This window comes from Spathaspora passalidarum (genome assembly GCF_000223485.1).
Source record: "Spathaspora passalidarum NRRL Y-27907 unplaced genomic scaffold SPAPAscaffold_5, whole genome shotgun sequence".
Classification (NCBI taxonomy): domain Eukaryota; kingdom Fungi; phylum Ascomycota; class Pichiomycetes; order Serinales; family Debaryomycetaceae; genus Spathaspora; species Spathaspora passalidarum.
The window spans coordinates 252,041-267,961 of NW_006767429.1; the positions used below are offsets into that span (position 1 = coordinate 252,041).

General features: G+C 37.2%; 3 protein-coding genes across 3 annotated transcripts; 2 read left to right on the top strand and 1 right to left on the bottom strand. All coding sequences in view use genetic code 12, as the record gives it.

The window, feature by feature from the left end:
• Positions 1 to 202: 202 nt before the first annotated feature.
• Positions 203 to 4,561, top strand: SPAPADRAFT_51318 (uncharacterized protein; the record flags this gene model as incomplete). The annotated part of the gene is made up of 1 exon (XM_007376009.1): positions 203 to 4,561. The coding sequence occupies one exon, from the start codon at positions 203 to 205 to the stop codon at positions 4,559 to 4,561; it is 4,359 nt and encodes a 1,452-aa protein (XP_007376071.1).
• A 15-nt stretch (positions 4,562 to 4,576) lies between these two features.
• SPAPADRAFT_141577 (uncharacterized protein) lies at positions 4,577 to 5,137 on the bottom strand (the record flags this gene model as incomplete). Its single annotated transcript, XM_007376010.1, has 1 exon — positions 4,577 to 5,137. The coding sequence occupies one exon, from the start codon at positions 5,135 to 5,137 to the stop codon at positions 4,577 to 4,579; it is 561 nt and encodes a 186-aa protein (XP_007376072.1).
• Positions 5,138 to 11,975: 6,838 nt separating this feature from the next.
• PMC1 (calcium-transporting ATPase) lies at positions 11,976 to 15,882 on the top strand (the record flags this gene model as incomplete). Its single annotated transcript, XM_007376011.1, has 2 exons — positions 11,976 to 12,392; positions 12,504 to 15,882. 2 exons carry the CDS (start codon positions 12,068 to 12,070, stop codon positions 15,782 to 15,784), a joined length of 3,606 nt encoding a protein of 1,201 aa, XP_007376073.1.
• Positions 15,883 to 15,921: the final 39 nt, after the last annotated feature.

Below are 15,921 nucleotides of genomic sequence, written 5' to 3' on the forward strand. Positions count from 1 at the left end.
ACTTGATCCCTCGTGTACGCTCCTGGAATGTTGACTGGTTTAGGTTAGTATGTTTCCTGCATGTGGCATTGGGTTGTGTCACGTGATTGTTGTCACTTATCGCAGGGTGAAATTACACCAGTAAAAGTTACAACCAATATCATCTCATTCAATTCCGTTACATCCAATCACAGTCCATACGAACTTCACTGCGTCTCCCTTAATGACGATCACATTTGTTCCTGGAGAAGTCAACAAATCGGCCCATTCGGTAGCACAGGGCAATTGGAAAAACCACCATATCTTAGTCTATGGGTCCGGTAACAATTTAATCATAACGGGGGCCACGCTCTCACCAGGAAATAAAAAACCAAACCCCAGCAACATTGAAAAGAACTTGCAAACCATATATCTTGATCGAGATCCCCAGGCCATTGATATTGATTCGCAAAATGGGAGAATTGTCATTGCTGTGGGCTCAACTATAATTGTGTATGCTCCTGTTAACGAGTATATGAAGATTCCGAAATGGCTGCAATGTCTTGAGTTTAAAGTGGACGAGACTGTCAATTGTGTCAAGTGGGCTTGCTGTGAAGATGAAATTGTCGTTGGTACTGGCCTTAATCTAATGTTGTTTCATATTTATAACGAATATGGGGATTTGAAAATTACCAAGAGGTGGTGCTCACCACAACTGAATCCAATCTCGGATTTAATAATAACTTCTTACGGAAGTAAGATCTTGACTACGAGCGGGCACTACGACCGCATGGTTAAGGTATGGTCGAGAATAAACTATTCCGATGACAACACCTTGTTTGAAGTTTCATATCTACAACATCCCAGGGGAACATATGTTTCGGCATATCATTGCCGAGTGCACCATGATGAATCACATCAAGAACACCAACCAAGAAGAAGAATAACCGATCCTTCAATGGCAAATATAAAGAATATTAGAGGTTATATAGACAATGCTAATCAAGATAATGGTGATATCATATATACATTCACAAATGATTATCAATTACGAGTGTGGGCTTCATATGAATATAGTGGTCATAACCATATACAATGTTGGGCTAATTTGGATTTATCTACTAGTTTTACCCTGATTTGTTCCATTCTAATTATTGAAAATTATTATATGAATCAGGGGGTCATTACATTATTAAAGAAACTAACTCACGACTTTGCAAGTGATGATTCAGATTTACTATTGGTGATTTCCGATCTAGGTGAATTCAAATTGTTTGCTATAACAAACATATCACAATGTCCTCCCAATAATATTCATTTCATACCTATAAATCCAGATAAATCATACAGGTTTACTGAAAATTCATTCCCAGTGGATACCAAGAAACAATCGCCTGCCATAACACTCAACCTGATTCAATCTGAAGAATTCATAACATCCATCCTCAATCCAATTTTAGTCAAAGATATAGCATTCCTTAATAATGACCCCCACATCCATCATCTTTCTTTTGCAATCCATGACAGAATCAAAAATACCATTCGATACGATATTCTCGATTTGTACAAACTCCTTGACCCTCACACCGACAGTTCAGGAATATCTCTCGTGAGTAAATTCCAGGGCCATACCAAATCAATCCGAAAAATAGTTAAATCAAATTCGTTGTTTTCCAAACATAACATTCTTCTTTCAATTCTGAACTTTCCAGAACACAATTATATTTGGGAGCCAATCATATTGAGCGAAGATCAATTTAATATCATGTCAGTGACAAAGAGATTTCAAATCAATGTAAGCCATGCCGATGATTCTAAATGTGCCGGAATTTGTGATGCTGTAATTATAAATGACGTAGAACCGCCTGTGGGGTTGCGAAGAAGACACATTGTCGTGTCGATTGAGAGGGACGGACATATTAGTGTTTGGGATTGCAACCAAGATGACCAACCAGCGGAATTGATTACAAGGCACAACTTGACGTTTAAGCAACCACCGCGAGCTTTCATCTTGACCCAGTGGCCCAGTGAAGATCATATAGAAAGCCAGGTTAAACAGTACTGTATACTTGCAATATTTGAACAAGATTTAGTTCATGCTTGGAGGTTGACATTGAGCTATACTGAAGATCATAAAATTACCGAGATTAGGTTTGTGGATCAACCTATTTCAAGCATACCGCAAGAAGAAGAAATATATCAGATTGGTACTGTAGATGCTTTTATTCAACAGCATACTGGTAGTGTGCTCTCCGTGATTGACACTGAAGGATTACTCAAAACATACTCGCTCGACTTTACTGGAAATGCATTATCTTGGAAACTTACCAACACATTAGTAACTAATATCAAAAGAGCAAGCAAAATCCATGGACTGACTATAATTAATAAGTTCGCCGTGGTTGATGAAACGGGCACTGTGCTCACAATATGGGATATCATGCAAGGAGTGCTTGAATATGAAGAACAGTTCCCTATTGAAAATGGGGCGGTCAAAGATCTAGATTGGACATTCATAAGCGAAGAACTGACATCCAATGCCATCCTCTCAATTGGGTTCTCTCGGTTTGTCTTGTTATACACGCAATTACGTTATGATTATACGAATAAGATTCCCACCTTTGCTACATTGAAGAAAATTGATATTTCCGATTATACCAGCCATGAAATCGGAGATCTGATTTGGTTAGATGGCGGATACTTGATTATTGGTAGTGGTAATCAGTTTTTCATTGACGATCGGTGGGTCAAATTAGGATCAAGCACTATTGATTCGATGATTCGACAATTGATGAGTGGGTACCACCGCAATGAAAAGTCCGAGTTTACTGAAATTTACGAAAGCGACGAGGAAGAAGGGGAGGATGAAACAGAAGATGAACCGGTAGAAGAAGATCTGGTTTATGATATCGCTCATTTGGTTCGGGTTCTCAACGGTCCGTTGCCCATTTATCATCCACAATTCCTTGTACAAGCGTTATTCATGAGTCAAGTTAATTCTGTCATGAAAATCCTTGTAAAATTGTTTCAAGTGTTGAGAAATGGGGATCGAATCGCCTGGGATTTGAATTTGGATATTGAACAAGAAATTTATCAGACTCAAGGGATAACCGTGTCTGTGAAGGAAGACCAACCGAAACAAATTGGGGTATTGCAACGAAGAATGTCGTCAATTTTCTCCATTGATGTGTTTACCAAATTCAATGATGAGTTGGCGGATTTGTTGACTGAGAAATTGATGAAAATTTCTATGCCTTTGCTAACCAGACATCAACAAAGCACGTTGATTTCTATTATTGCCATTGTCAAGGAATTGAATAAACATTTGTTATCCCTCGATGACAACGGGATTAGATTCATGATTGGATTTAAATTGTTTCAATTGTCTACTAAACAGCATAAATTGTCCATGCGTGATATTAACTGGGCATTGCATTCTGATAACAAGGAATTACTTTTGAATGCAGTGGAAGATTATTACAAGAGCAGGTTGAAATGGGAAAACATTAAAGCCACGGGGTTAGTATATTGGATAAAAACCAAGAGATTTATTAAACTTATTGAAACGGCAGCCAGAAATGAATTTAGTGAAACTAGAGATCCATCAGGCCGTGTATCCTTATTCTATCTTGCTCTTCGCAAGAAACAAATCTTGATTGGATTATGGAGAACTGTAAACCATCCTGAACAACAGAAAATGTTAAAGTTTTTGAATAACGATTTCACCCAGGATAGATGGAGATCAGCTGCTCTCAAAAATGCCTTTGTTCTTTTAGGTAAACATCGATTCATGGATGCCGCTTATTTCTTCTTGCTTGGTGATGCATGTGATGATTGCTGTAGTACGATTGCTACTAAACTTGGAGACATCCCGTTGGCAATTGCTATTGCTAAAGTATACAATGGCAGCGATAGTGTGACTAATGAAAACGACAATTCCAGTTTGTTCAAAGTTATTGAGAATTATGTGTTACCGCGGGCGGTTATTAATGGGGACCGTTGGACTACAAGTTGGATCTTTTGGCAATTGGGTTATAAGGAATTATCTATTCAAGCATTGATTAAATCTCCAATAACTATGGCGTTAGATAACAGGGATAAATTTGTAGCTGGTCGTGGAGTTCAAAAAGACGAATTTGTTGTGTCTACTAAAGGGCAAAGTTTCTTGCGGGATGATCCGGTGTTGATTTTGTTATTTAATGATTTAAGACACAAGAAGATTAACTATTTGAAAGGATCACTTAATATTACCAAACAAGAAGAGTTTCAATTTATTATTAAAGTGTGTATGATATATACCCGTATGGGATGTGATTATCTTGCCTTGTTACTATTGAGAAATTGGACATTTAATGAACAAGAACTACAAAAGACTTTTGAATGGGGATCTCCACCTCGTACCCTGGTGCTTAATAATAAACCAAGTCAAATCAAGATGCTTGAATCAGAACATGGATCAAGTGGTGGAGATGTACCTAATTTATTGAGTTCGTTTGCAAATGGAGATTCCGAGGCTCCTCGAAAGCCATTGGTTAATAAGTCACCACCACCGTTACAGGCATTTGAAGAGCCAGATATGAGTTCATTTTCATTTGGGTATTGATATATATATATAGGTCTAGAAAACATTATTTGTCGTACGTAATACTATTTGTAATTTATTTGCTACAACTGCCCATGGTTTACTCACGGCAAGTATGGTACTAAAGATAAAGTATAGCCACATTTTTGAAACAACCAACCTTTTAATAGTATACAAAGTGATTGAATTCATTATCGCAAGTACTATCTCTAATGTTTCTAGCCATTTCTCCCAAATTTTTTCATCACTAATATCTTTACTGCCGAGATATAATGCTAACCATTTCATCCAAGATGTTTGCAACGTGTATAATATACATCTATCCCATTGAGCAATAAGATAATACCTATAATATACCATATCATAGTATTTGAAATATTTACAAAGAATCTTGTCTCCAGTCATTGCACACTCATTGGGCCGTGATTCACAAAATGGTTGTGAAAATAATTGAACTTGGAAATTTTGCAGCAACAGCTCTAAAGAATCGGGATTGATGAATTTTGTAACCAAGTAAACAAAACTGAGCGTAGGTGCTATAACATAGCAAATATATTTTATATTGTCAATGACAACATATAGCAGATGGAAATGCATTGTTCTAGTTTGACGTGATAATGATAATAATAATACGTCTAAATTTAGATCTCTTTGTTTTTTTTTTCTTCCTTCGAGGTTGATCTGTGGGGTAAACAATAGCCGTATCTAGATGGAATATCCCGAAGCGCACCGAATATCCTGATACTTATTGCAAAGCTTATAATAAGTATATAGTTGACATAATACAATAACACAAGTGCTACTTCTCCAAAAAAAAAGACTATCATCCTGTTCGTGGGGCGTTTGTTATAAATTAACAGTACATGCATTAAATACCACCTACGGAAAAAAAAAAAACTCAGAGTTTCTCACACAAGAAAAACTAAAACTACCCTATTCCACGCGAATGTAACTACTAAGAAATTACTGAAATAAGGTAATCTATTTAAATCCTAGGTAAACAATTTCCCAAAAAAAAATACTATAGTTATACCCTAGAACCCTACCCGGGACTCGAACCCGGAGTCTTCCGCTTAGGAGGCGGATGCCTTAACCGTTTGGCCAGCAGGGCTATATGCACAATCGATTTTTTCTGCTGGTTTTCCACATGAGCTTTGTCTCACGTGACTTTTGAAGTTTTAAACATTGCAATAACTGGCTTTAAGATAAGTATTGATGGAATTTGATAGGCTTGAAAGGTATATATGATGCCTATGGTATGTTTTTGGTGTTTTCAAGAGGTTTAATAATCTATTGGTTGAATTATTTAAGTTCTAAAAATGAGACAATTTTTGCAATTTTTTGCAAAATTATTCTATAAAATATAAATCACCTGCATGGCCTTCCGTATACAAAAACCTATGTTTATATATAATCATTGAGAATTAGGCTCTTGATTCATCTATCCATGTATCATCTGTCAATATAAAATACTTTTGGATGAACCAAGATCCATTATCAGTAGTCTGATGGATGTGAAAGCAACCGCAGTTTAAAGAGAAGGACAAAGTCTGAAATATCTCACATTACGGGTTTGCAGGGCGTTCTATTTGACTGATTTATAATACTGGGTAACTAAGAATAATTTTTGACATGTTGCAATATAAAAATTGAATGTAGTATAATGTTAAGGATGTATTGATCCAACCCTTTCTAATGATTTAATAGCTCTTGCAACTCTCTATTAACCGGTTGAACAAATGTAAAATTATTAGGAACCAGTTTATTTGTCTTGGGACACTTATTTTAATTGATGATTTGTAGCTCATAATAAATATGCAGAACTAAAAGGTTTGAAACATAATTTGTAAGTCTGCTTCACTATTAGGCCTTAGAAAATTCTACTGTGGCTACGGAAATCAATATTAGCAATTTATTCCTATATAGTAAAGGTATTTATCGTACTTCAGTCGCATAGATAGCTTGCTCTCTATGCTCTAAATCTCGGACAATACATTTGTTGTTTTCTCGAAGGTGTATGGTAAACTCTCTCAAGGTGTTGAATGTTTCCCGACATCTTGGACAAGCAAATGGGGAAGTCACGTTATGATTTGCAACAATGTGGTTTTCCACGGCCTCTCTACTTGGAAATGATGTCTGAGTCTGTCTGCAGTTGGCAACAGTACAAAGAAAAACTCCGTTTTGTTCTTCAAAGTAATGTTCCATAAGTCTTGTCCCATATATGATCCTGATCGGACCAAAGGTATCTAAGTGATCAATAATATGATCCCTTATTGAAACTTCTTGTCGACTTTTTCTTCTACACCAACTGTATGCACAATTAAAAATATTTCCAATGCGGTAGTATCTTAGTTCCAAGCTTGAATTTAACAAGTCAATTATAGAACTAGCTCTCGGGAGCTTGTGGCAAAGTTGATGTGCTGCTGCATGTTTCTCCTCATTCAAAACTTTTGGACACAGTTCACAGACCCATACCTGTCTCGTTGCGTGATAGTGAACATACCTAGCCCCAGTTCTGTCCATTGATGTTTCTTGTAAATTTAGGTTACGGAAAAGATGAATAATATTATAAATGGAATTTTAGAAGGAGAAACCCAAAAGGAGCGTTTAGTTGCACTTATTTAAAATTGTGCATATCAAAAAATAGAAAATTAATATGGATGGTTATTTCCATGTTTTTAGTGAATAATGACACAGAATACAGTTCCTACGATCATATGTAACACAAAAATCTCAACAGTTTATAAAAATTAGACTATGTATACAATAACTAGTACGTTGAAAAAGATGAACCAAGAATACTATCTGTAAGCACACACCTAAATGACCAGACACAGGAATAATAAACAGCTAGTTAGACATAAACAAAAACATAAATAGAATCAATATTTAAACTTACATTTAACTTTTTTTGGCAAAATTAATCGATGAAAGTGTTTAGATGTTGTGGGAAGCACAATGGTACCACACAATTGTTCATTCAAAGTAAGATCTAATTTTCTTAGTCTGGTAGGAATGTAATCAAGATCAATCTTGGTTATTTTACAATCTGATAAATCCAAACTGAATAGTTTGAAGTTATAATTTCTGTTAAATATAGGCGACTTCAGGGTTAACTCAGAAATCTTAGTTCGACTCAAGTTTAATCGAACAAGGTTTGGAGGAATTATCCAATCATCCAAGCTTGAAATATAGGTTAGCAGAAGGTCCAATATGTTCAAATGGACAAGTTTACTCCAATCATAACTTAATAAATCCAAGTTCCAATTAGATGATAAACTCAACTTTCTAAGCAGCAATGGAAAATAACAATTGTGTACATTTTGAATGTTACTAGAAATCATATATAAATATGTCAATTCCTCTAAAGATTGGAAAAATGTTTGTTGACCATCCCATATCCATTCGTGTTGTGCAATACCCAAATTCTGTAAACTCTGTGGTAGATTACTTAGATTGTTAAGATCACGACAATTCAACCCGTAAAGTTCCAAATAAGTTAAACTTGATGGCCATCCTATGGTTTCATTGATTAATTCCAATGAATAATCGCCGAGTTCATTACTAACCAATTCTAAGCTGAAAAGATTTGGGGGCCAAGATTTCCCCTGAATGATTCTGCAATTGCATGAATTAATACTTAAACACTCTAATGTTGTTGGCAAATCCTCAAGTGAAATAACTTCCAATTGAATAAGACACAAGTTAAGACAAGTCAATCCTAATGGTAATTGGTCTCGCAAATGGGACAAACTAATTAGTTTGCAATGAGCAAGGGTAAGCTCGGAAATTGATTCAGGAAAATTGATTGTAGAAATATCTATGGACCTCCTGAATGTCATGTAAAGGGATTTCAAAGATTGAGGAAATATAATTCCCAGCCAGTCATCAATATTGGATTCTTTTAAGGACATTTCTAGAAGATTGGTATGTTCTATTAACAGCGGGTTATTAACTAAACTTTTCTGGATCATCTTCAAATCAATTTTTACTAACTCTAGCTTAACAAGATTCTTAAATGATAATATATAATTGAGATCAGTAGCTGTGATTTTGCAGCTATCCAAATATATTGTGAAATTGCACCATTTTCCAAGCTTACTCCATTTCTCTAAAAAGCGTTTTACTTCGTGGAATTGAGGAGCCCCATGTACAATATCCAAGTGTGTTGGAGTGACATCGGGTAATTTTTTCAAAAAGCGATTAATCGCAGTCTTTCCAATCAAATAATCAGGAGGAGGTGTGTAAGGGTAGCGACTGATAGTTTCCGCTCGTGTTAGTTCAACCTCAAGATGACGGAAATAATGGTCACGTACAATTGAGTAAGTATGAGGAAAATTGATAAAGAATCCAATTATATATTTCCATGGCAATAAATCTAAAAGGAGGACAATGATATCCCGAGGGAGTTTTGGAAGGGAGGATGTTAAGAACTTTATTAGCTTTTTGCTGACGGCCATGATCTTTTATGGTTGATCAGTGAATAACTAATTAAAAGAGCTGGTTGAAATAGAAGCAAAAAGACAATGACTAGCAGATATATATATATACCTTATAGTTTACAACTCACTTCCCACATAGTTTCGACATAACAAAAAAAAAAATCTTGGGAAAGACTACAGTATCTATCTTTCATTGAGAAATGAAAGAGAGTTATGCATAGAGGGAAGTTTGAAATAAAAGAAACCAAGGAACGACGGGTTTGAAGAAGCTCTTTTCACAAGTACTAAAAAAACATCAATATCGAATTAAATTTTATATTGTAGCAATTAAAAACATTTAATCATTAAATGTGTGTTTACATTGATTGTGAGTACATGTAAACTTTTACCTTCAATTTATTGAGGGATTTAACTTTTATTGATGTCTAACTAATTCGCACAAAAAACTGGGATGAATTCGTTAGATGCTGTGGGTCTGATTCTTACATATGCACTTGGTCTAATGGTATGTAGTTAAATTTCGCTTTCCTTGATAATATACACTGAACAATCTACAAATCTACATATGTATATGAATTCTGCACTAGGTTGTATCTTTTAGACAAGTCTAGTTGAGTGGATACGGTAGCAGCATGGCAATTATCATATAGTTTTGTCATTTTGTAAATTTCACAAGTCAGCCACTGTGTTATATCAGGGTTGGTTTCTTACCTATTTCAATCTATACCCACTTCAACCTGTGTTTGCTTTGGTCTCAGGAAAATGTTGGATAAGACGTAGAGAAAATTTCAGAGAGAGAGAGACGGTCTTTGCCCTGTTTTTGTATTTTTTTGTTTTCTGCATTTGCATAACATTAATTTTGAAGTGCTGGTAGAGATATTAGATTACCTCCTTGGTTTTGCTGTTTTACTATAGAAGAACTATAATTATATATTATTGTAGCAACCATACAGAAACTGAAGGTCTGTAAATGGGGACAATACTTGAAAAAAAAATTAATAGTGTAGCCCAGGACAAATGACTAATCTGCAATACCCCACCGATCGAGCATAATCTATAACTTCTGTATCACTTGCATCGTATTGCAGATATTTGGATTCCGGTTAAACCTGCAAATATCAGAGCCAATTAAAAAGCCCTCTACAAGCCACAAACTAAATCAACCGACAGCATAAAATTGATACGAATTATTCTAATTAAACCGAAGGCGGGTTTTTTCCAAGCCTTGCGAGATTTTATTCATACTTGGCATGTTTCTAGGGCTGTACCCATTGCCCTATGAACGCCTCCTAGCGTATCCTGCGGTACGTTCCAAATAATAAAAATTTTTCTTTGGTTTTGTATTTTTCGCAGCAATTTAATTTATCTAATTTGGGTAAAAAAAAAAAAGCGTGGCACTAAAAGTCGCCCACAAGGCTAAGCCTAGTTGACGTATTCATTAACACAACAATAGAGCATTACGTATTGCACTTGAAATCAGGGACAAACGAACAAAGAGCGCACGATAAGAGGGGGTAGGATTAATTGATGAAACAAATAATGTAATAAAACAAACAGAGGGAAAAAAAAAGAGCCGTAGCCATGAAAGTATGCGGCAATAAAGAAACAGGTCATATAACAAAGGAATAAAAATGTGGGTATTCTTTAGTTTTTGAGTGCATACGTTGCACATGGACAATAGTGGCGGAGTCAGAAACACACTTGAGATAAGGTGGAGGGTGTTTTTTTAGTTGCTTGAGGAGTAAATATGAGATTGGGGGAAGCTAAATACGGTGTGGGATAATTTCAGGATCCTCAATATTTTAGCTTGGCGGAAATAATACACGATTGCAACAGCAATGTAGTGAGTAGATTTTTTTTTACGCTTATACACACAGCCCGTGTAACCACCACCACCCCCCCTCCTCTCTCCCGACTTTGGGGATGACACTCTTGAGAGATGCCAGGAAGTCAACGTTGCCATCACGAAAATACCCGCGAAAAAGAAATAAAAAGCGCAATGGTACCGGAATTAAACAACTTGCAAAATGAACGAGGAAAAAAAAAAACCCGCCCACTCCTGCAAAAATTACCGCTTCGCGGAATTTTTTTTTCACCAAACACGTAAATTGCCAGGGGAAAATTATCTTTGTTTCCTATCAGCAGAAGTAACACAATATCGCAGTTGCGAAATTGTCCAAGCATGAATGCTAATTTTTGACGGTATCAGAATAAAGGCAATTTAACTTTGACAACTTTAATGTTTTTGCGAACATGAAACGCATGATTGTGGTTCGGAACGAGCAGCCACATATGAAAAAGAAACCACGTCGTACGTTTAATTAGTGGGAGAGGGAGTGAGAGTGAGGGAGAGGGAGGGAGTGAGTGAGTGAGAGAGAAGAAGAGAGAGAGAAAGAAAGAGAGTGTGTGCCACAACCGTACATTGCTGTCACCTTTCAGCAACACTATCGTCAGGGCATCGACATGTGCTCCTTCTCTAATCTTTCTCTGCAGCCACGATTTACAATAGCTGTCTTACAAATGATGACTAAATCTTGTGCACGGAGTGGAAATGTAAAATTCGTAAAAAAAAAAAAAAACAAAAAAAAGAAAATCGTTAAAAAATACAGCACAGCCTCGATCTGCCATATCCTGCATAGAGAATTATGGGGGTAGAAATTTCCAGCTCACGTTTTTTTATATAAAGAAAAAGTCGGGCTTATCAAAACCCACCATCATTAGTTTTTTCACAATTTGACCAAAATTCAGGCACAGCTTTTTGACAACAATCACAAGCATCACACCCGCGGAGATATATCCCCATCCCGAAATAGCTACCTATTGTCATTTGCTAATCCTTCTAGTACTACTGTTACGTTAAACTGTGCCTTTTTCTAGCACTATTTTTTTGCAAAATTTGAATGATCAGATAACCTCTCAGTTTTACAACCAAAAAATATAGACACTGTATATGAACTCACTTCAGCTCATATCCTTTCCAAGAAACTTTTCATATTTATTTATTTACTTACTAATTCACTGCATTTAACCTTATTTTTTTGCATTCAAAATAACCTTTAGCATATCTACAACATAAGACACAGTCATGGGATCAGACAAAGATTGGTTAAACGACTCCTTACCCCCAATCACTGTTAACGGAAACACTCCTACTATAGTGGAAGATGCAGACACAACGAGTCCATCTTCACACCAAGCAACCGGCAGTACCACCCTTGGTGGGAACTCCTTGCAACTACCATCCAGACCTTCCTACGAGGAAGCATCATCCACATCTTCCGTCACACCGTTAAACAAACACCTTCACGATGACGACGACTTCAATATAGAAACCACAAACATCCCAGCACCTACTACTCGCAAAGCTGGCGGCGGCGGCGGCGGCGGCGGCGGCGGCGGCAGTGGCAGCGGTGGCCCCATTAGACGCACCACCACCGGAGCTTCTTTCCCTGCATTCCACAAACTCACCACCATCCTCACATCCCAGTCCATTAAGTATCCACCATGGTTGACATCTCCAGAAGAATTGACAACCTTACACGACCCAAAATCACTTCGACTGCTTTATGAAATGGGTGGATTTGCCAAGTTGTGTGAAATGTTGAAAACTTCCGAATCCGGGTTAGACGAAAAGAATGAAACTGACTTAGGCGGACGACGTCATTACTTTGGTGTGAACAGATTACCGGAACGTTCCCTGAGAGGATTCTTTAGATTATGTTGGGAAGCCATGAAGGACAAGGTATTGATCATCTTGTCCATTGCTGCCGTGGTGTCACTTGCCCTTGGTCTTTACGAAACTTTTGGTGCAGGCACAGAATACGACGATGAAGGTAATCCCTTGCCGAAGGTTGACTGGGTTGAAGGGGTGGCGATTTTAGTTGCTGTATGCATTGTCGTTATTGTCGGTGCAGCCAATGATTATCAAAAGGAACGTCAGTTTGCCAAATTGAATGCCAAGAAGGAAGACCGTGAGTTGATTGTGATACGAAATGGTGAACAAAAGATGATTTCAATCTACGACTTATTAGTTGGGGATGTTATAAACTTACAAACTGGGGATGTTGTACCTGCAGATTCCATCTTGTTTGACGGTGACGTCGAATGTGATGAATCGGCATTAACTGGTGAATCAAACACTATCAAGAAAGTCCCTGTGAAACAAGCAATGGAAATTTATCAAGCTAATTTACCGACTAATGAAGATATCGGCAGTCATGTCATCCAATTACGTGATCCTTTCCTTATTTCTGGTGCCAAAGTAATGTCCGGTTTAGGTAACGCTCTCGTTACTGCTGTGGGTGAACATTCCATCCATGGAAGAACCATGATGAGTTTATCGCACGAACCAGAAACCACTCCTATGCAGGTAAAATTAGATGATCTTGCCGAGGGGATTTCCAAATATGGGTTCCTTGCTGCCATTGTCCTTTTCGTAGTGTTGTTTATTCGTTTCTGTGTTGAAATTGCTCCTGGTGGGAGTTACAGAGAACATTTACCACTGGAAAAGGGGAAAATGTTTATTGATATCATCATCACTGCCGTCACTATTGTTGTCGTTGCCATTCCTGAAGGTTTACCCTTGGCCGTCACTCTTGCCTTGGCCTTTGCTACTACCAGAATGGCACAAAATGGGAATTTGGTCAGAGTATTGAAATCTTGTGAAACTATGGGTGGAGCCACGGCAATTTGTTCAGATAAGACTGGTACTTTGACTGAAAACAAGATGAGAATTGTCAGGGGATTCTTTGGATTAGACCAACAACAAAATTTACTTGAATTTAATGATACTGTGGTTCAATCACAACAAGGAACTTCGCTTGAAGTTATTGATCAGATTGCCAATGATTTGAAAGTTTTCCTTTGTACTAATATCACTTTGAATTCCACTGCCTTTGAAAATGTTGAATACGATGAAGAAAAAGCCAGATTGGCCCATGAACGTCCTCATTCACAATCATTATTATCGAAATTATTTTCAAGAAACAAACAACCGGAGCATTATATGGAATTGGGTATTGTTGATTCTCCATACTTGGGAAACAAGACCGAGTCAGCATTGTTAATCTTGGCCAAGGAGAAATTCCACATGTTTGATGATAATTCACTTGATCATATCCGTAGTGAAGCCCATTCTGAAGTTGTCCAAATCATTCCTTTTGAAAGTTCAAGAAAGTGGTCTGGGATCGTATTGAAAATCCACAATGGCTATAGAATTTATGTCAAAGGTGCCGCGGAAATTGTATTCAAAAACTGTGGATATCAAATGAACAATGCTGGTCAAGTCATTCCAATCAACCATACTCAACGTGATACCGTTCTTGCCAAGATTGATGAGTATGCCAATGATGCATTGCGTACCATTGCTCTTGGCCATTGCGATTTTGTTGGTGAAAATATCTGGCCTCCTAATCAAGTGGCATCTAGTGAAAACCCACAAGAAGCCGATGCCAATTTATTGCTCGATGCAACTGCTAATCAAATTTCCAATAAAGAGTATGTCCTTGATGCATTGGTTGGTATCCAAGATCCATTGAAAAAGGGTGTTCCCGAGGCCGTGTTGCAATGTAAACGCGCTGGTGTTGTCGTTAGAATGGTTACCGGTGATAATTTAAATACTGCCAAAGCAATTAGTAAAAGTTGTCACATCCTTACTCCTGAAGATTTATCCAACGAGTATGCATACATGGAAGGTCCCACATTCAGAAAGTTATCACTTTCTCAACGGAACAAGATTGTTCCTCAGTTGAGAGTGCTTGCCAGATCATCTCCTGAAGATAAGCGTATTTTAGTGGATACTTTGAGAAAATCAGGAGATGTTGTCGCAGTTACTGGTGATGGTACTAATGATGCACCAGCGTTGAAGTTGGCTGATGTTGGGTTCTCCATGGGTATTGCTGGTACTGAAGTTGCCCGTGAGGCTTCTGATATTATCTTGATGACTGATGATTTCACCGATATCGTTCAAGCTATTAAATGGGGGAGAACTGTTTCGATCTCGATTAAAAAGTTTATTCAGTTCCAGTTGACTGTGAACATCACCGCTTGTGTGTTGACATTTGTTTCTGCCGTGGCCTCATCTGAGAATAAATCCGTGTTGACTGCAGTTCAATTATTATGGGTTAATTTAATCATGGATACTCTTGCTGCATTAGCATTAGCCACTGATAAACCGGACGATTCATTCTTGAATAGAAAGCCTGCTGGACGTACTGCTCCTTTGATTTCTACATCCATGTGGAAAATGATTTTGGGTCAATCTACTACTCAATTGGTGATCACATTTGTGCTTCATTTTGCCGGTAAGATTTTGTTTTTTGGTAAGAATGCAAATATTAACAATCATCAACTGCAACAGTTAAACGCCATGACATTCAATGCTTTTGTTTGGTTGCAAATTTGGAAATTGTTTGTCACGAGAAAGTTGGATGAAGCTGATGAGATCACCACTGTTCGTGGAAGAATCACTATGGAAAACTTAAACTTTTTCAGTCATTTGTTTAGAAACTGGTACTTTATCATCATTGCCTTGTTGATTTCCGGTTGTCAGATCTTGATTATGTTTGTTGGTGGTGCTTCGTTCAGTATTGCCAAGCAGACTCCAGGGATGTGGGCCACCGCTATATTGTGTGGTTTTATAAGTATTCCTATGGGGTTGATTATTAGAATCATACCGAATGTTTGGGTGGAGAGAATCTTCCCTACTCGTGCATTCAATAAATTGCTCTATATTTTGAGTTTCGGATGGCTTAGAAGAAAGAAGAGAAGTGATATCGAATTGGAAGAAGGAGATAGCGATTAGTACGTATTTATAATAAAATGATAGACTTACTTTTGATGTAGATGCAGTGCCAATTGTAGTTAGAAAACAAAATTAATTATAACTGAAGATCTCATATTGAAGCTGTAATTGTAAATTGAATAACTTGTGACTCGTTA